The sequence below is a fragment of the Podarcis tiliguerta genome (assembly GCF_965153285.1).
Source record: "Podarcis tiliguerta genome assembly, chromosome: 14".
Classification (NCBI taxonomy): domain Eukaryota; kingdom Metazoa; phylum Chordata; class Lepidosauria; order Squamata; family Lacertidae; genus Podarcis; species Podarcis tiliguerta.
Window position 1 is genome coordinate 22,375,913 of NC_139547.1, and position 20,835 is coordinate 22,396,747.

At 44.2% G+C, this 20,835-nt stretch overlaps 1 protein-coding gene across 2 annotated transcripts in view; it reads left to right on the forward strand.

Moving 5' to 3' along the window:
* IGF1R (insulin like growth factor 1 receptor) overlaps nucleotides 1-20,835 on the forward strand; it is a 182,957-nt gene that overhangs the window by 151,476 nt on the left and 10,646 nt on the right. For both annotated transcript variants that reach the window (XM_083411841.1, XM_083411840.1), the window contains exons 10-20: nucleotides 1,439-1,643; nucleotides 4,630-4,916; nucleotides 6,620-6,756; nucleotides 7,018-7,177; nucleotides 7,912-8,017; nucleotides 8,560-8,630; nucleotides 10,448-10,677; nucleotides 11,627-11,737; nucleotides 14,555-14,714; nucleotides 15,790-15,919; nucleotides 17,557-17,691. In XM_083411841.1, coding sequence (XP_083267967.1) covers nucleotides 1,439-1,643; nucleotides 4,630-4,916; nucleotides 6,620-6,756; nucleotides 7,018-7,177; nucleotides 7,912-8,017; nucleotides 8,560-8,630; nucleotides 10,448-10,677; nucleotides 11,627-11,737; nucleotides 14,555-14,714; nucleotides 15,790-15,919; nucleotides 17,557-17,691 — 1,732 coding nt within the window. The remainder of the gene's footprint in view (nucleotides 1-1,438; nucleotides 1,644-4,629; nucleotides 4,917-6,619; nucleotides 6,757-7,017; nucleotides 7,178-7,911; nucleotides 8,018-8,559; nucleotides 8,631-10,447; nucleotides 10,678-11,626; nucleotides 11,738-14,554; nucleotides 14,715-15,789; nucleotides 15,920-17,556; nucleotides 17,692-20,835) is intronic.

Genomic DNA, 20,835 nt, shown 5'->3' on the forward strand with positions numbered 1-20,835 from the left:
ATGGGGCTCTTCTTCCCCCAAAGATCAGGAATCAGAGCATCTCTCCTTCAGTGAAGAGGATGTCAATTGGAGTAGTGAATTAGAAGTGGAGGAGTCAGAATCTGATAGATGATTTCAGGACTCCCATGACTTCATGCTTCTAGGCAAGGCTAAGGAGACGCTCAAACTCGTTGATCTTCCTGCAGCCACTTCTACTTCTGACAAGGTATCACAGCGGCCCTTGAGCCTAAGCCTAAGTCCAGGATGAAAAAGCTTTCTGCGGTGGCTCCAAAAATTATCCAGTTAGATTTTGACATGCTCTGGCAGAGGATCTCAGTCCCTCCCAAGGGGCTGTGCTTCCCCTGAAGACCAACATTTAGATCCTCAGATGATGGATCCAGATGGTGATGAATAGAGTGGACAGTCTGAATTAGTAGAATCAGATTCCTACCATCTGCTTCAAGACTTAGCAGTGTGCCCTGACCCCACACCAAAGTCCAGGAATGTCTTGTGACCACTAACACTCTCTGCCAGGGAAGATGAGGGGTTACATCAGGTTCTGGGGGATTCTGCTAGAATTTCTCCAGGAGTTAGATTCAACCCCGATCTCCTGCAATACATTGAAGAATCTTTCCTGGGAACTTCAGCAGAGGATGTAGTCCTGCCACAGGGCACTTCCTAGCCAGCCGCTTCAAGATCTCCAAACCAACCTAATGTTACTCCAACAGTTCCCCGTTGATGTGGGATAGGGGATCTTAAGTCCCAGCTTGGGTTTTCTGCTTCCCTTGGAGATCAAGACACAGTGTGCTAGCAGTTGATGATGAATGGAGTGACCAGTCTGATATTGAGGAATCAGAATCCTATAAGCTCTTGTCTAGATGCCTAATGCCTTCCACTGTTGTGTAAATCCATGGTAGCTAAGTAGGAATTCTTTGTGTTTATAAACGTAACTTGCTATTTTACCTGTTGACCTCTGGATAGCAGTATAACAGAGTTTGGCAGCAGCTTCCATGAGACCCAGAAATCCCATTCATGGTGAGTAGAATGGTCTTTTTTGCCATGTAACTGCCCTGCAAACAAATTGGAACAAACATTGGATAAAAACTAAATATAATTTAACCTCGCTCTAAGCCCTGAGCTTCTCCATCCATGATGCAGACAACACTGAGCTAAGTTATAAGTCTAACTGTATAAGGCAGTTTCCCGTTTTCCCAAGTGTCGCCATCCATGCCTTTTTTTGGGGGGGTGTAATTTTCTTGCCTGTTTGTAACTGTTCTCCTGCCCCCTCTTCACTTAAAACCCTTCCATTGGGACTTGTACCACTTTAAGGGGAATAGAGAGGCAGTAGACCTTTGCATTTCCTACATTTGGAGCTGCTTTAAGCAGGCTGTCATGGGGCCATTCTTTTTCGATTCATCTTCAGCTTCTGATTTCTTCGCATGTCTCTCTTTCTTTAAAGATAAAGTCCCAATTCGGAGATACGCCGACGGCACCATCGATACTGAGGAAGCAACTGAACCTACCAAACCTGAGGGTTCTGGGGGAGAAAGGGGACCTTGTTGCTCCTGCCCAAAGACAGAGGCGGAGAAGCAGGCAGAGAAGGAGGAGGCAGAATACCGAAAAGTCTTCGAGAATTTTCTACATAATGCCATCTTTTTGCCCAGGTGAGGGGGTCCATTTCCAACACTCGACGGGGTTCATTTCTTTTTTAAAACTTTTAAACAAGCAGCCTTACACCCAGCATTGCTTAGGAAATCTGTGAAATGAGTAAATTGTGCACTTTTGAAATTGGTGGTTAAAATCAGCGAATGCAGTGTCAGACAGTTATGTCTGACATCCTGATTCAAGATGGCATCTGTTTGTAACTACAAAATACACAAAAATTTCCTTGATCTCAAGAATCTTCATGCAGAAAATGTTGCAGAAACTTTAAGAGGTGTCCAAATGCATAGTGAATGAACAACTTTCCAAAATATATAACAAAAGTCTCAGATGGAACTGATAGTGCCATATGATTGCTGATAAGTGCATGTTTTCCTGGTTGTGTGAAGTTTATACTTGCTACATGCCCCATTTTTTCTTCTCTCTCCGGCTTTTTCCAATCATTCCTCTGGGCCATTCACTCTGCTGTCATTCCTTGCCCTGCTGAGTTATCTAAGGAGCAGACTATTTCAGCCAATGGCAACCAGGGAAACTTCTGCCTGGCTTTGCCTTTCACAGCCATCAGCTTAGTTACGATAGTCACTGCTCAAAGCTTTCTGCCTCTGCCATGGCATCCTTGTGCTAATCAAATACAGTGGTGCCCCGCAAGACGAATGCCTCGCAAGACGGAAAACCCGCTAGATGAAAGGGTTTTCCGTTTTGGAGGTGCTTCGCAAAACGAATTTCCTATGGGCTTGCTTCGCAAGACGAAAATGTCTTGCGAGTTCCTGTGGTTTTTTTCCGCTCCCCACCCCCTTTTTCTAAGGCACTAAGCTGCTAATAGCCTTTTAGCAGCTAATCCGCTAATCCCTTAAGCCTTTAATAGCCGCTAATAGCCGCTAATCCGCTAATAGGGTTGCTTCGCAAGACAAAAAAACCGCTAGACGAAGAGACTCGCGGAACGGATTCTTTTCGTCTTGCGAGGCACCACTGTATAGATTTCTTATTTCAGCTGGTAGTTAATTTTGAAATTGTACGAGTAATGCATTGGTGGGGCAGGGGAAGCAACAGAATGCCGTGAGCATCTTGACCCTAGAAGAAATGGTAGCAAATGATCAGGTATTGTGACAGTCTCTAGATTGCAGTTTTGGGTTGTGGGAGGAAGCAAGTGGGAACGATTTGCTAGCATGAGCCTTGACTGTTTCTGCATATTTTCCTCCTCTTTGCTCAGCTTGTGTTCATAATTGGTGCATTTTTCTTTTCAATGCTAGAAGAACCTTAGCAGTTAAGATGCAACTGCTAAGTCACTTGTACTTTAAGTCACTGAGCAGTTAAAGTGACTTAAGAACCCAGGATGTCAGGGAACTGTGAGATTAGGAACTGGGTGAGATTGCTCCCTCTAAGCGACTTGTTACTTGCACATGTCTGTCTGTCTGTCTGTCTGTCTCTCTCTCTCTCCCCCACCTCCTCTGTTTGTCTTTTCTTCATTGCTGTCTCCCGTGGGAGAGAGCAATTTGTATGTCAACACAGTCCCTATTAGACTGGTGCAGTACTTTCGAGCCTCCTGCTGGAGCGTGCAACATTGCAAAAGCACCAAAGATGCTAAATAAAAGGGTTGTGTTCCTTTAAAAACATCACCAGTTAGGTCTAGTCCCAGCTATTTTATTTATTACTATTTAAATTCATATCCTGCCCTTCCTCTCAAAGGAGACCCTGGTGGCAATCTAAGCTATCCAAGGCAGGTTATCCCAAGACCTTAAAGAAGGCTGGTTGTTCAGTTATGGAGCATTTGCTTTGAACACAGAAGTTCCCAGGTTCAATCCTTAGGTACCACTTAATGGGGCATTTCTTATGGTTTCTCATGCCTCTAAGGGTCGGTTGGCCTTTAATAGAGACCGAGTCTTTAGCGTGAGCAAGTCCTGACCTAGCAGAGGTTTGGCTGGAATCATTCCTGCCTTTTAAAAAGCATCTTCTAAAAACTGTGTTATTCAAACAGGCATTTGTTATTTGAATTTCTGTTTCTGTTTTTATTTATGTTTTTATTCTTACTATAGTTTTGTGTGGTGTATACCACCTTGTATGTTTTTTAAAAGTGTGATTTCTAAATATTGATATAAAATCCCAGGCATCTCCAGGTGGGGCTGGGGGAAAACTCTCTGGCTGAAGCCCTGGAGGGCCCTTATGGTTGCTTAGAGACTTGCACTTTGAGCCAGGAAGGATGAACACCCACCCCCTATTGCATAGTGGTCTGAAGACCTCACTTCCCTGGCTACATTTGAACATATTTCTTATAGATGAAATGTCAGTCTGGGGATACCTCTTTGGGCAGCTGGTCTTACATTAACTTAATTTCTTGTAGGTTAGATGTACTGATGCCATTGTATCGATGTGAGCTGCTGGTGGTTTATTAGTATTAGTATTATTAATGTATTAGTTATTTTTCTTCCCTTTCTTATTCTTTTGTTGTTCTTCTTTCTACTTTGTTTAATTTGCAAATAAAAAAATTAACCAAAAAGGAAGAGCAGCTGCCAGCCAGTGCAGGCAATAATTGAGCTAGATATGGAGCAAAGGTCTGGCCAATGCTTTTTTGCAAGCATGCAATGATGGGATCTGCCTCTTTCCTTGATGATTGCTTGTCCTATTGCTGAACTTTCTATGGAGTTTGAAGTGATTCTGTTTTCCCACAGTGTTTTCTATATCATTTCTGCCCTCACTGCCTCCTTTCTGTTTTTCTTCCCTGTGAAATGTGTTTTATTGGGCTTGGATGAATCACCAATGTGAAATTTAACTCGGAAGAGACAACACCTATAAACAGAGAGTTCTGTTGAATGGGATGTCATGCAAGCTTTGGACATCTGTCATTCTTTAACCATCCTAATGGTTCTCATTATTTTCTCTCAAAACATTGTGACTTCTGGCTACAGACGGGGTCTCTTAAATTTGTTCTCCTCCTTATAAAAGAGGGATGCTAATCTCACTTTCACTGACTTCTCTTGTTTCTCTGTCTAGGCCTGACCGGAAGCGCAGGGATCTGTCGCCTGTTGCAAACACGACCTTTGCTCACAAGAACAGGACTGCCACAGCCCCAGAGCACTTTGCCAATGAATCGGATGCTGAGGAGGCCGAGATGGAGTTTCCCTTCTTCGAAAGCAAAGTGGAAGGCCGGGAGCGGACACTTATCTCCCACCTCTTGCCTTTCACGCTCTACCGTATTGACATCCACAGCTGCAATCATGAAGCTGCAAATCTCGGCTGTAGTGCCTCTAACTTTGTTTTTGCAAGAACCATGCCTGCAGGTACAGTTTTGAAACCTGGCTTAAATTCTCTCCTTCCTTCCTTAATAATAATAAAAAGAACAATTCCATCTTTATCTCTGCATTCAAAGCATCTTACAAAAAAAACACCAAAAACCTGGCACAACGTTGTAATCTCAGACTTGCTTTTAAAAGGCAATTTTAACTCCCCGTGTTGAAATCAACTTGGAAGGAGCATAGCTCAGTGTAGAACAACTGTTTTGCATGCAGATGGCCCCTAAATTCAATCCCTGGCATCTCCAGGTAGGGCTAGTTGAAGACCAATGGTCTACACTGACTGGCAAACACTCTACAGGGTTTCAGGCAGGGGTCTCTTCTAGCCTGGGAGAGACCCATGCCTGAGACACTGTAGAGCAGTGGCTCCCAATTAGGGGTTCAGGGACTCCTGGGGGTCTGTGGCCCCATCTCTTGCATCCTCTCCAGCTAAATATTTGTCATTTTTGCATGGTAATACCAAAAAAATTATGGTCTGTTTTAGTGCTGTGCAATTTTTCAATATATTGGCCAAAAATCACACCGCGATAACAATTTTGACCCAGCAGTACATCGCTCCTCGTGTCAGGGAGAGCAAGGCTGCTGATTTCATGGCACTGCCAGTATTGCACAGTGATTTCACCTGGTAACACTGCTAGTCTGAGCTGCCTTCCCTGAGGGAGTCGATAACACTGCAGCCTTCCCTCATGTTGAGGGAAAACTGGGCAGCTGATTGTGAGGTGCCACCTCCCCCTCACACTGATGGAGAACAGGGCAGCTGATTGCCCTTCAAGGCACCGTGGCACTACCTACCCCTGGCACTGAGACTGAGCAGCTTTTCTCAGTCAATGGTAAAACAGCAGTAGCCACAGTGGACGTGCATCTTCGCTGGCTGCCTCACTCACGGCGGCTTAATGCCCCCCCCCCCCATACCCATCCTCTCTCATATATCCCATTTCAGACGTTGTGATGTATCGGAATATTTAGCTACTGATATATCACAATGTCAAAAACCAGATATCGCTCAGCCCTAGTCTTGTTTTGTAGTATATCTAAAATCCTTTGCTTATTAGGGGCTACCCTGCATTTTGTTCAAAAAATTGCTTTGCAGAGGTAACTTACCATAGAAATATCAAAATTTTCAAAAGTAGGGGGTCTGTGGCTTGGCTTTTGAAAAATAGGCGCTCCTTGGTAATTAGCTGACTGGGAACCACTGCTGTAGAGTGTCGGCCAGGGGTGTCCAAACTTTTTTCAAAGAGGGGCCAGATTTGATGAAGTGAACATACATGAGAGCCGACCAAAGTTGTTGAGCTTAAGCTTTTTTTTAGGATTTTACACCAGGAAATAAATTGCCACAGGCTTTGGACATGCCTGGTGTAGACCATTGGTCTTCAACTGGTGGGTTGGGCCGTCGCCTAATTCAGTGTGGATCATAGCAGGAGCACTACCAGCAGGCAAATATATAGTAAAAAATTAAGAAACGGGTCCCCAAATGCATGTTGTGGGTCTGAAAAGGGTATAGATACCAGTTGCTGGAAGCCATGCGGGAAAAGAGTGATGTTGTGCTCATGTGCTGCTTGCCAGTTTCCCTTAGGCATCTGGCTGGCATGATGCAACAGGCTCTCTTTATGTTCTTAGGACTTTAGTGACACCACGGTATGTTGTTTGCCTCAAATCTTGACATTGACTCTTGCCCCCACATCTTTTTGCAGAAGGAGCTGATAACATTCCAGGGCCAGTAACGTGGGAAGGGAAGGAAGAAAACGTTATATACCTCAAGTGGCCAGAACCGGTTAGCCCCAATGGGTTGATCTTGATGTATGAAATCAAATATGGGCAAAATGGAGAGGTAAGCGGGATTATAGGTCTTTTTCATCCAACCCTATTTACAAGGTTCTTGTGTTTATAGACAAAGCCCTGAACAACCAAGATACCTTAAGGATTGCCTAAGCACTTCTATCCCAGCCCAGTCGCCAAATTCATCTGAAGAAGCTTTGCTAGTTGTCCTCTGGGTTACAGAGCCTCGAGTCTCAGTGTCCTGCATGCACAAGCTGCATTAATAAAAATCATTTTAACTGCTTTTCTCTCCCCCCAAAAAAAACTTCTGTAGGAGAAGCGGGAATGTGTTTCAAGACAAGAATACAAGAAACTTCGAGGAGCCAAACTGACACATCTGAACCCTGGAAATTATTCTGTCCGAGTTCAAGCCACGTCATTGGCTGGGAACGGATCCTGGACTGAGGCAATCTCATTCTATGTGCAGCCCAAAAGTAAGGATGTTTTCGTTGGTGGGGGGGGGGGGAATAACAGACACACTGGTTGTGTAACTGCTCCCCCCCCCCCAATATTTCGTGTGTTCTTTATAGATTTAAGATTCTGAACTTTTTGCAGAAAATGGATGGTTGGATATTTATCCTAGATTGATTAGATTAGAATGTCTGTGTTTCAAGGCAGGGAAACAGCAGATGAGCTGTGTCTTTTTCTTTTTCTTTCCTCTGTGTGAGTTTCCTTGGGAGCAACAGCCAGCCACCCTTGGGGTTCCTCCAGATGATCTGCTTGTTGAACCTTAATCCCGATTTGAGCGTTCATTCTGATAACATTTGCAAGGAAGTTAAACTGAGCATTTTCAAGGAGATTAAATGACATTGTGCCAAAACAAGTGTTATCCCACACTTTCCAGTGCCATTTCCCAATCACCTTCCTTTATCATAAAACCTCTGCTCTTTTTCAGGAAGCACAGGACCTCCAAATCAGCTCTAATAGTGCAGCTTGAATTTTTCTGATATGTAGTTGAGTCGTACCCCAAAATACCGATCATCTGGAAGTGCTCTTGTAAAAAGAATGCTCTGTTAGGTCGCCCTGTGTTTGTGTGTGTGATATATGTAAAGTTTGCCCAGCAAGTAGCTATTTATGTTTCAGAGAGGTCTAACTAGCTAGTACAGCAGTAGAGATGCACACATGAATAATCACCACCTTTTTATTTACTTTGTTTTGATCGCTGCAGCACCGAATTACGGGGGTTTCTTGCACCTGATTATTGTTCTACCCATTGCTGTCATTTTGATCATTGGAGGGCTGCTCATCATGCTGTATGTCTGTAATAAAAAGAGGTGAGGGTTGATATTTATTTGTATTTATTTATTGCATTTATATCACACTTTTTCCTCCAAGGAGCTCAAGGGGGCATATATGATTCTCCCTCTCCTCATTTTACCCTCATAACAACATCCTCACAACAACACGACAGCCAGCATGTAGTAAGTCAGAAAGTAATATTGCCCTTTTCCTGATAGATTTTGTAGTCAGGCACAAACCTTGTCGTACTAGCCCAGACAAGGACAAATATATTGTGTGTTCTTCACCTTGCTATAATTGATTGACTCAAGCTGCTGCTGTTGTTGTTATTTTGTTCAGCTAACCCAGGTTCAATAAGTCTGTCATTGAGCATAGGCATATTTGGGAAGTAACACAATTGATTCCCAACCTGCCAAATGCTGCTATTGGGGTGGGTGGGTGGGTGTGGGTGTGAAAACCAAGTCACAAACCAGAACTCAAAGGTGAGAGGACCAGAATAGAGTGAAATGTTTCTCTCTCTCTCTTTAAAAAAAATATGTGTGTTGAAATAAGGAACTTTCCTCTTGCATTTTAACAGGAACAGCGACAGGCTTGGAAACGGAGTGCTCTATGCCTCTGTGAACCCAGAATATTTCAGCGCCTCAGATGGTAAGTCAGGCCTTCCTCTTCTGACTCCTTTTAAGACAGCAACATCTTGGAATAAAAGTGAATGCAGAGTCTGAGGTGGAGTCACAAGAAGCTCTATGTGAACCAGTTGTAAAGACAACATTCACTGTCAATCAGGCAAAGAAGAAGTTTGGGGGGCTGAGGAGAGGGGGTCTCAAGCTTTTTTTTCTTTAAAGGTCAAGGTAGTTCAGAAAGTTCTTAAAGAAAACCTAATAGTTTTTCTGTATTGCAATAGCATGAAATATCACATCAGTGTACAGCAATAAAACATTAAACACTAATAAAAACTATACAAATAATCATTTGAAGTGAACATTAACAATTCTTTAAATTCTTGGTGATGTTTCTTAAAAGCACCGTGCAGGCCTCTTGTATATACTGATTTATATTTATTCTTTAAATTTCTGTCCCACACTTCCTCCTAAAAGAGCCCAGGGAGGCAAACAACACCCAAATTGAAGGATATTTAAAATACTTAAAAACATTAACATAAATACATAATTGAAAGATTAAAAGGGAACCATATCTTTCAGCTATCATAGTAACATAGGAAGATACCTTATCCCAAATCAGACCATTGCTCCATCTAGCTCAGTATTGTTTATGCTGCCTGGCAGAAGCCCTGCAAGATTTTAAACAAAGCGCCTTCCCAGTCCTACATAGAGATGTCAGAGATTGAACCTGAGACCTTCTGCACAAAAGGCAGATCCTCTGCTGCTGAGCTATGGTCCTTTCCTTCTCAATTCTTTCTCATCATCTTTCTCAGCTACACATAGGACTAGTTTTTATTTGTAGTGAAACCTTTAACCTTCCCCCCCCCCCCAAATGCTAGGCTGTAGCCTTTTGAAGATTTGTCAGAGGTTGCACCTTCCAATTGTAAGCTAGGATTTATAGCTCTTAAGTTGCATCCTGGAGCAATCCAGTCCAGCTTTCTGGCATCCAAGAAAACAGGGAAATGTTAATGTTTTGGAGTTGAAATCTTGACCTTGTTCTTGGAAGTTAAACCTAGAGTTTCGTGTTGCTTGTGTATTTTTTTTTTTAAATAAAAAATAATCTTCCTATTCAGCCAAAAGAAGTTCCCCAAGTGACTTTCAAATCACAAAAATACGCAGCAGTAACAGTCCCTCCCCTCAGGCTTACACTTTTAAAAAATGATACAAAAGGAAAATGGATTGGTAGGGAGGAGGAAATAAGAAAACACAGTGCAAATTATTAGTTACAAAGTTATCTAATCTCCAGCTGAGTGGAAAATGTCCCTTCTCTTAATCCCCCCCCTCTAGAGTGTGTTGTAATGGTGGCTGCCACGACATCCCCACCCTTTGTTGAGAAATGCATGTTACAGCTTTTTAATCACATTATTCTGCTCCCCTCTGTTGAAATGCATAGCAGATGCTAAGCAAATTGTCCTTACCCTCTTAAAATATGCTTTTGCATTACACCTCTGCTGCAGAATGCTCCCTTGCCAGGTACACCACATGCTAAAGTTTGGGTCTGTGTCTTACTTCAGCAGTAGGCTCATTTGTGCATCCTTGGGTGTGATGTTTTCGCTCAGGGTCAGTTTCCAATCTGTGAAATGGGGGCAACGTTATAGCATGGCTAAACAATATAATGATTACAAAGGATTGAAGCAGTAAGATGACTGTTGAAATAAAAGCATGAAGCGCAGAACATCCCAGTATGCTTTAATGGAAAAGGACGTTGCTTGCACTCTGTTTTGTTTTGTTTGGGTTTTTTTAATTATGATCGTCATTTCAGTTTAAAGCTGCTTGTGAAACGGGTTCTCCTTGTGATTTTTACAGTGTACGTTCCAGATGAATGGGAAGTACCCCGGGAAAAGATTACCATGTGCCGAGAATTGGGGCAGGGCTCCTTTGGAATGGTGTACGAAGGGATAGCAAAAGGCGTGGTTAAAGACGAGCCAGAAACCAGGGTGGCCATCAAAACAGTCAACGAGTCGGCAAGCATGCGAGAACGGATCGAGTTTCTGAACGAGGCTTCGGTGATGAAGGAGTTCAACTGCCACCATGTCGTAAGTTGCTGAAACATTAAAGCTTCTTCCACTCGGAAGCTATCCCCCGTTCTCTTACTTAAATCCTGGGAAATGCTGCTTCAAACAGGAAAACAGCTGTTTGCTTGCCTGTGAGATGCTTTTGTACAGAACCGGTATAAATGGAGTTCTGAATCAGAATAAAAGCCTGCTTCATAGCTTTTTGGATTAGTTTTCTCAATGCTCTTCCCAGGTTCTTTTTGGGTCAGGGCGGCACTGCTTTAAATTATGTTGAGTACGCGGGTGGCGCTGTGGGTTAAACCACAGAGCCTAGGACTTGCCGATCAGAATGTTGGCGGTTCAAATCCCTGCGACGGGGTGAGCTCCCGTTGCTCGGTCCCTGCTCCTGCCAACCTAGCAGTTCAAAAGCACGTCAAAGTGCAAGTAGATAAATAGGTACCGCTCCGGCGGGAAGGTAAACGGTGTTTCCATGCGCTGCTCTGGTTTGCCAGAAGCGGCTTAGTCATGCTGGCCACATGACCCGGAAGCTGTATGCTGGCTCCCTCAGCCAATAAAGCGAGATGAGTGCCACAACCCCAGAGTCTGTCACGACTGGACCTAATGGTCAGGGGTCCCTTTACCCTTTACCTTTACCTTACGCAGCTAGGAGGAGGATGCTGACATCTGGTGCCACCCTCTGGACTGGCTGTAAGTAAGAAGGTGGGCAGGTTGAGGCTGCCTGTGGAGAGGCTGAAGTTGGTGGGGCAGAGCCCCATTCACCCTAGTGGCCTGGCCTCCACTGCTTATGTTATGTCATTTCTATCTCTCTCTCCTCCTCTTCCCCTTTTCCCAAGTGGATGCATCGTCTTTGGCTTGTGTGTGTGTAGTGAAGAGTCACACACTCACAAGTGCAATACAGTACATGAGAGTGCACACCTTTGAATAAAATGCTGCCTCTGCAGGTGAATAACCCAAGGCTTTCTTCTCTCAGGTGCGGCTGCTTGGAGTTGTTTCTCAAGGCCAGCCCACACTGGTCATCATGGAACTTATGACCCGTGGAGACTTGAAGAGTTACCTGCGGTCACTCCGACCAGGCACAGAGGTCAGTCCTGTGTTGAAAGGTTTGACTGCTTTTTTTGCAGTCCAAGCAGTTTCCCTGGGGGCAGGGGTGAGGAGGCTGACCTGGGGGGGGGGGGGAAGAGAGGTGGCAGTTATTTAGTTATGAACTAGTGGCGCTGTGGGTTAAACCACAGAGTCTAGGACTTGCCGATCAGAAGGTTGGCGGTTCGAATCCCCGTGACGGGGTGAGCTCCCATTGCTCGGTCCCTGCTCCTGCCAACCTAGAAGTTCGAAAGCACGTCAAAAAGTGCAAGTAGATAAATAGATACCGCTCCGGGGGAAGGTAAACGGCGTTTCCGTGCGCTGCTCTGGTTCGCCAGAAGCGGCTTAGTCATGCTGGCCACATGACCCTGAAGGTCTACACTGCGAGATGAGCACCGCAACCCCAGAGTCGGCCATGACTGGACCTAATGGTCAGGGGTCCCTTTACTTAAGTAGAGTTATAGCATTGTTACATTGTTGTATTTAAAAATAAGAACTTTCCATCATATGGGGGGGGGGGGGAGCTTTCTATCATTTGAAAATACAGAATCACCAAAGGTTTGTTGTAAGAAACCACACCAGCCCCAGGTGTAGGTATTCTTGCCTCTTCCACCTGAGGTGCCCTAACCAAAACAGGCTGTGTGACCCATGTCCTTGTGCGTTTTTGGGGTGCTTCCGTATTGCTGTAGCAGGTGAAGAGTCTGGCCTGTGAGCTGGGACATGTCCCAGTTCAGATACTGCCTTGACTATGGCCTCCCTAGCAGCGATGTGGGTGGTTTATTTTCCTGTTTGATAAGTTCCTTAGTAACAATGAGATGCCTACTGCAAATGCAATAGTAGCCAAGCTTGGCAGTTTTGATGTTTTTAGCTGTGTTTATTAAATACAAGTAAAATAAACATGGTATAAACTAGATCACTCTCTGGGGCACTCTTCCTGACACAAACAGAAAATGTTCTGATTTAGATTAACCATGTACAAATTCCCCACTGGAAATAGTTCCAAGTCTTAAATTTTGTGGAAAACCCACATCACTGCTCCCTAGCTAGGCAAACGGCAGTTATCTTCTACAGATGATACGGGGAAGGAGGTTACAACACTCTGTAGTAGACGGATGTGCTCAGTTCCTAGAAAAAGGAAGTAATTTGTAGAAGAATAGATGCAGTTGAGATTCTTTGTTCATTACTTTATTTAGTTTCTTGCCCTGTTTTGCCGTAAGGTCCCAAAGCAGTTTATGAGAATAAAACATACAGTTATAAAACAATTCAAAATAGTGTGCAATACCCGGACACACTCACACAAACAATAAAAGTAAAAACAATTAAAGAGAGTATATAAAAATAATAATTCTGTTTATAAAACAGTACAAACATTTAAAAGCAATTCCACATTTAAAAAGAGTTAAAATAGTTGTATTATAAGATTATAAGAACTATTGTAGAATAGTTCTATACATATAAGACCCATTCAGTCTTATATGTCTATGCTCAATATGTGAACAGTGTATAGAGTACTTTTATTTTCTAGAAATTTTCTGCTTTCCTCCTCAAACCTGTAAACTGCTGTCATTTTGACCTTTTTGCCCAGATTTGGACCCCATGAGCCACCATCCCTCTCAGTGATTATAGGTGGCAGTTGCTTGTTTCTTTATGCCTGTCATGTGCACTGCTTAGACTGGCTGCTTTTCAGGCCTGAATTAAACTTTCTGTGCCTACGCGTAACCCAGCGTGGGTCTTTGGTAGGCGCACAGATAAGCTAATTGCTCATGTATTAAATGCTACATGCTGTTACCCTTTTTGTTTTTGATCTGAATTATGAATGAGTGTTGCAACAAACACTAATATTTAGTCATGCACCCAGCATTTAGCATTCATGCTGGCAATTAGAAGGCATGCAGCCGCCCACATGCTGTTTGCACGGTCCAAATAGGGTAGGCGAAATCAGGAGCCCCTGAAAACCATATTCTGCTAAAATGAGGGCTAGTGGTATATGCTCGGGTCTCCCTGTAGGCCCTTGCCTTCATTGCGGTCAGCCTCTGGAGTAGATAATTTACAGTTAAAGCAGTGGGAGCACCTCACATTTGTGGAAGAGGACAATTAAAATGTGATTGGAAAGCAAATTACATTCCTTCCTTGAAAGGGAAAACGGGATTACACAAATTAATGGAGGAAAGGCTTTCAGTGGCTATGAGCCACGGTGGCAGTGTTTTCCCTCCACTGTCAGAGGTGTTGGGAACAATGCAGCAGAGATCATTCCACGTGCAACTTAAGGGTTAATTCTGTTTGTGTTAAAAGGAAGGCAGGTGGAAATATTGCTTAGTAACCAGGGACAGTTGGATGATAGTTGCTGCGGAAGTTTTTCCTCTGTATGTTTGTTTGATTGTCCCCCTGCTATGTACAGGTATTGGCCAGTCTGTCCAAACTTGAGTAGGATTGAACTCCTTGTACAGTATTCCCTCCGACTCTAGAGGGCCAAATTTGGTGCATGGAACTGGCTGGAATTCCTGAACAGGACTGAACTCCCTGTGCATCAATCCTGCTTTCTGCAGCCATGTCTCTACCTGCCAGACACCTGGCGTCACATGTGACATCAGCTGTAGGGCAGCTGGCCATGGTTTCAAAGAAATGGCTTGACGGGCCAAGTAGGGAGGCCTGGGTTTGCCACCTGTGTTTAACCTTTCTTTTGGAATGGACTGGTGGCTAGATGCAAATAAATGAATCTGAACAGAACCTAGCCAAACCATTGAAAATTTAGCAAGGAAGAAAGCAACAGCTTCTTAAACTCATGTTAACAGTTGTCTTTCTCTCCTTTTTTGTTCAGAATAACCCGGCTCATATTCCTCCAGCCCTAAAGAAGATGATTCAGATGGCAGGCGAGATTGCGGATGGCATGGCTTATCTCAACGCCAACAAGTTTGTCCACAGAGATCTCGCTGCAAGGAACTGTATGGTGGCTGAGGACTTTACTGTGAAAATTGGAGGTATCCCCCCCTTTTTTTTCCAGTCCAAAGGTGAAATACAAAAGAAAGAAGGATCTTAGTTCTAGGTAGGGAATTTGGAAGCCACAGGTCTGCAATAGGTTTTTCCTGCTGCTTGTTATCATTAAATTTATTCCCCATCCTTCACCAGCAGGTTCCAAGGCGGATTACAACAATTTAAAATTCAGAATTAAAATCAGTTAAAGCATACTACGTTTGCAAGAATAGGATGGGTCCTGAAAATGCATCTTCAGCAGCTACTTCTGTTTAGAGCTGTGCCTGTCACATGTCTCGAGAACAACACTGGGCAAGTCTATGTCTAGTGGAGAGCCAAGCACCCTGAGTGTCTTGGCTTTTAAGTTTTTAAGAAAAAAATGAGCAAAAGCAAGTTTCTGGCCATTTTGGGGGGCTGTGGAGTAGGCAGAGCTTGAAAATGCTGTGGGCAGGGCTTTGTGAGATCACTAGAGGCTGCTGGAGTAAAATGTCCAGTTTTCAGCAAGGTAGAATTTTGGCTCCTCCTCCTCCCTCCTTATGACTGCAGATGAAGAAGGTATTTGTGGTGCATCCTGTGAATGCAAGAAAGCACAAATAGAAACCTCCAGGGGAGCCACAACAGTGACCAATCTGTTTGATTCACTGGAGAAATAATATTTGTACACACTGCCTTTCCTCTAAGCAGGTTGAGGCAGTGTGCCACATGGATTTCTCCACTCTCATTTTATTCTTCCAATAACTCTGTGAGTTACATTGCATGTATCGCCTGATAGGGCTGGGAACCCCCGCTTCCTGAAACCCTGGAGAGCTGCTGCCAGTCAGTGTAGCCAGTATTAAGCTAGAAGGACCCAATGTTCTGACTCTCCCTCAGGTGTCAGTTGTTGGCAGCTTGAATTGTTTAGAGGTAGTTCATAAGGTTCTTCAGCTTTCATGGCAATGTGGTACTTTTGTTTTATTTTTACTACTACTACTACTACTACTACTACTACTACTCTTCTTCTTCTTCTTCTTCTTCTTCTTATTCTTATTCTTATTCTTATTCTTATTCTTATTATTTTAACGTGTCCTGTTGTGTACCATGTAGATTTTGGCATGACGAGAGATATCTACGAGACCGATTACTATCGCAAAGGTGGGAAGGGACTGCTGCCCGTCCGCTGGATGTCCCCAGAATCACTGAAGGACGGCGTGTTCACGACAAACTCGGACGTCTGGTAATAATGAATGTGTTTGGTGTTGTTTTTGCAACATTCCCAGAACCCCTGCAACTTGATTATGGCTTGGAGAAAACACCACATCAAGCTTTTGGACAACTCTGTTTTTTCTTTTTATCTATCCTATTTGTAGACTCCTTGCTGCGGCCCCTGTGTAATACAGTCTCAAGGGTGCTACTTCCTCTGTTTTGGAACTTCTGTCATGCCAAACCCCCAGTTTTAAACATGTTTAAACAAATACCTATATGGCTTTAAGGCTGGCTCGGTCCTGTAATATCCATGCAGGGCTACTTAGCAGCTGCTGCAAAAGAATTAGAGAGGAGAACTAGAGACATTGCAAGAAAACACCAGGACTTTTTTATATATATATAAAAATCGGGTTTGGATTAAATTCTTTGACATAATAGACTTAAAGCTGTAAAATTAGAAGTTGTGTCATTTTGTGTCTATGCCGTTTTTCCCACAGCCCCAGAGAAGCATTTTGAAACTCCACGCTTTGGCAGTCATGCTTCTTACATAGATGAGTGTATTTTGGAAACCACTTGGCTTCCCATTGCAGAATTCTTGGGAAGGGAGAACCCGTTGCTCCCTTTGTAGCCCTGTCTTCTGGAAAAGCTAATTTCAGAGCTGGGCTTGCATAGCTTTTATTTCAGATTCCACTGACGGAGTAAAATAAGCACACTATCATTCAAGCCAGAAATAGTGTTGCAGGGAGGGGTGTGCGTGATTTGAATCCAGATCCCAGGGTATTGAGATTTTAGTTAGAACCAGGCAAGTTTCTATTAGGATGGTTTCCAGCATCTGCATTCATGTGGAAGAGCCCCTTGTGCAGACACAAAATTCCTGTGTAGTATTTGGAGCATAAAGTGTTACTTGCAATACAAAATCCATGTGACTTTGGCATAAACCTACCCTCCTGTTTTGCAGATATTTTTTGCAGATCAACACTGGGTTTTTACTTTTAAATCATGACATAATTTACACTTCCAGCAAAACACTCAAAGCAACTGACCCAAACAGCCACTTTCCTAAAAGCTGTTGCACTTGTTTCTTTTTCCAATACGAGAGATTTATTACCAGATCAGAAAAGGCGCGTGCCCCATAACTTGTGAATGGTTTCCTGAGTGGTGGCTTTGGTGTAGGCACAGTCTTCCAGAAGCCACGACATATACTGGTTTATCATGTGTATATTCCAAGCCATAAAAGGTAGCCTCGTACCTCCAGTAGTCCACAGAAAGAATGCCAATGTGATGTTGGGCCATCAGTGAACACATGGCTTGCTGTTTGCCCCCATAATAAAGCTGGAATCCTTTGATCTTTCTGTTTCCATACCTCAGAGCAACCTTTCATTATGTATGTGGCTTTTTCAAGCTCTGCTCCATTTCCTCCTCAGTTAGCCCCGATTCCCATACCTCTGGAATTTCTCTGCTCTTGACTTATTTTGTTGAGGTGAGATATTGTCCTTCATTTGCAAGTCTGGGGTAGAGAAGGAGGTTACTTACTTAGTTGAGGATGATGTGAGCAAAATACCCAACCCACTCTCCGATGCTCACATAAGCTCAGTGCACAAAAGTAGCCAATTCAGTTTAAACTTCCGTTTGCTAGAACGCAACCTAACTTTTAGGCTTTTCTTGTAGGTCTTTTGGTGTCGTCTTGTGGGAAATAGCTACGTTAGCAGAGCAGCCTTACCAAGGCATGTCCAACGAGCAAGTTCTTCGCTTCGTGATGGAGGGCGGCCTTCTGGAGAAGCCAGACAACTGTCCTGACATGCTGTACGTATCGTCCCATCTTTATCTGCCTTTCTCTTCTCACCTGACTGCCTTGACTCTCATGCTAGCAAGCTGTCCGTGTCATCAAGGCAGGCTGAAGGGGTAGTGGGGGATATGGAACTGAGCTACTGCAGATTTGAGCAGATTCTTTTTGCTGAGACACAGTTGCCCATGAAGATCACTTTCCCATTTACGCTGTTTCCCATTAAGAATTGCTGTCAAGTGAAGCCAGAGCTAGGAATTCTTACGCGGGCAATGCCAAACCTCTGCCCTACACAATGTATTGCATGTATTTCATTGACCGTAACTCCAGTTGGGAAGGGCCATAGCCCAGCAGTAGAGCTTTGCATGCAGAAGGTCCTGGATTTAATCTCCAGCTAGAGCTGGGAGACATACTGGCCTAAAACCCCATAGAGCTGTTGCCAGTCAGTGCATACATTACTGAGCTAGGTGGACAAGTGGTCTGACTCCATTTCAGCTTCCTATGAGCCCATGATTCTTTCAAGTCAGGAATCTTCACAACACTAATGTTTCTTTTGGAAGGTTTTCCTCCCACCGGAAGCAGCTACAATGGTTAGCCAACTTTAGGCTGTTTCATCTCAACCCCCAGCTTTTACACAAGCTGGTTTCAAGGCTGGTTCGCTTCTCTGTGAACTGGCTTTCTGGAAAAGAAATACTGCGCCTTGCTGTTTGCGATTTTGTCGGAGGCCCACACAAGGGATGCAATAGCTTAGGGGGCCCCAGCTGCTTCAGATTCTTGGGGAAAGAGCTTATTTGGCCAGCGAACTCGGGATGGTGTCCGGTGACAATCCAGTGTTGTTTTGCTGCTTGCTCGCTCACTCGGGTTGGGCAAGAGGAAGAGCCTGTTGGAGGTTGCCATGGAAGTGGATTTCCCCCACCTTGCATTCTTTCCCTTCCAGGATGGGAATCTCCAGCAGGCTCAAGCGGCTTTGAAATTATGCTTGACATTGTGGGAATAGCTCAACAAGGCGGGTGAGAGGAAGGGTGTGTGTGCTTGTGTGTGTTTTGGAGTTCTGTAGAGGAAAAGAAATGTTTTCCCATTTTCATTTCCTTTGGCGGGGACGACAACGGACAAATAGATGAGAATAATAGGGTGTTTTGTTTTGTTTTAAAAGCTCTGAGGTGTTTCCCGCCCCCCAGCATTAAGACTGAAATAATGTTGAGAGAAATATTTCACATACTTTTGTTTCCTTTGGGCATTTCCAAGCTATATTAGTCACAGATTAAAGTTGAAGGTTTGGAATGAAGTTTCCTATAGAGTTAAATGTTGAGTTGCTAATAGGTACCAATTGACATGATTTATGGAATCAATAACTCTTCCTTCCCCCCTTGAATTGGCTTCAACTGATGGTCAGACTTTACATACCGGTAATTCATTTTTCTGATCCTTCATGGGGTAAATGACTCAGTTTTGGAAAGCAGCAGACAACTGCAGAGCTTTGAATTCTAGCCCTCAATATGGTTACTAAGGTTTGATCCAGTGGCTGCCACTGAACTACCAAGTCAAGTTCAAGGTCTTGCCCTGGGCAGGCTTGTGGAACGAGGACCACATTACCTTCTTAACATCCTTATGAGGGCCACACATCAGTGAAAGGTGGAGCAATGAATGGGAACTTGCTTTTGTACTGTAGGTTGGTTTCTGCGCGTGCGCACACACACACATACACGTGTGTGTGTGTGTGTGTGTGTGTGTGTGTCTATGCACCATCCAGACAAGCAAGAGGCAATACCAGAGTTCAAGGAGTATTTTGGACTATTTAAAAATATATTGTGAATAAGAGCATACTGTTTGAGATTTCTGTTTGTAGTGTGTGCTGTTGTATTGTGCTTTTGCTGTTTTTTGTTGGGAGCTGCCCATAGTGGCTGGGGCAATCCAGTCAGATGGGTGGCATAATAAATAAATGATGATGATGATGATGATGATGCTTTATGGCAGAGTTGGGATTTGAACTCTGGTCTCTCAGGTCCTACTCTGGCACTCTAACCACTACTCCACCTTTGGCTTGTATATCATGTTGCTCTGCCCCCATCATTTGGAGTGTTGTTCTAACCAGCATCATACACACCTGCTGTTGGTCCAAAGGGGGCAGGAAACCATCCATCACCAGGATCTGTCCTCTTTGCTCTACTGAAGGACCAGCTCCATTTGGCTCTTCCTCTCCCTGAACTGTTTTCATTCCAGCTGCTCAGTGTAAAAACTGTTAACTTAAGGGTTCCTGACTTTTCTTCTTGCCCTCTTCTCTCCCCATCAACTGTTCCTTTTGTATGGTGCCCTTTAGACTGCAAACCTCCAGGCAGAGATTTCCTTCCTTCCTTCCTTCCTTCCTTCCTTCCTTCCTTCCTTCCTTCCTTCCTTCCTTCCTTCCTTCCTTCCTTTTTCTCTCTCTCCCCCATTGCTCATATCTAAGCTGCTCTGGGAGCCTTCTTCAAGTGTAAAAATACTGTACCTATAATGAATCATTGCCAGCTTAAACAGGGGGACCCTGACGGACCAAGACGGGTGGTTGTTGCTTTTCATTTCCAGCCACACAACTGCAACTACATATTAATCCAGCCTCAGACATGGACTTCCATTCGGAATCCAGCAAAGAAGATGCTGTTATTAGCATATTGGTTTCCTCTCCTCCCTCCCAGTTCCATCCATTTACAGATTCTTCCTCCATCTTGGGAAGTGCATCTTGTTTCCAAGACAGTATAAACAAGGCCTTCTTAACCACTCGGTGCGAGTAGCAAAAAACTTCCTATTATGGGAAGCACTGGCACTGGCTTAAAGGAAGTGTGATGTGTGCTTGCTGGCGCTGATAGTCACGTGTCTCCCGTTCCACTGGTTGTGGTATCTCCTCAGCAATGCCCAAAGGCCACAGGGCAGGAAGCCAGCCCAGTGTCCCATGCTCTTGGCTCCAGCTGGTGTGCCAGTCCGTCCGTCTCTCTCCCCCCCCCCCCCCCCGGAGACAGAGCCTCGTCAGCTGGGGAGGAACAGCGATGAAGTAACAGAAATGGATCTCGGATATTTTTGTCACACTCTTTCTCCTTGGTTGTGAGGGGGTGGGGGAAGGTGAGGAGGGGGTGGCAGCTGTTCCTACAGGCTGCCTGCTTTTCAAGAGAAGGGAAGCTAGGCAAACATAG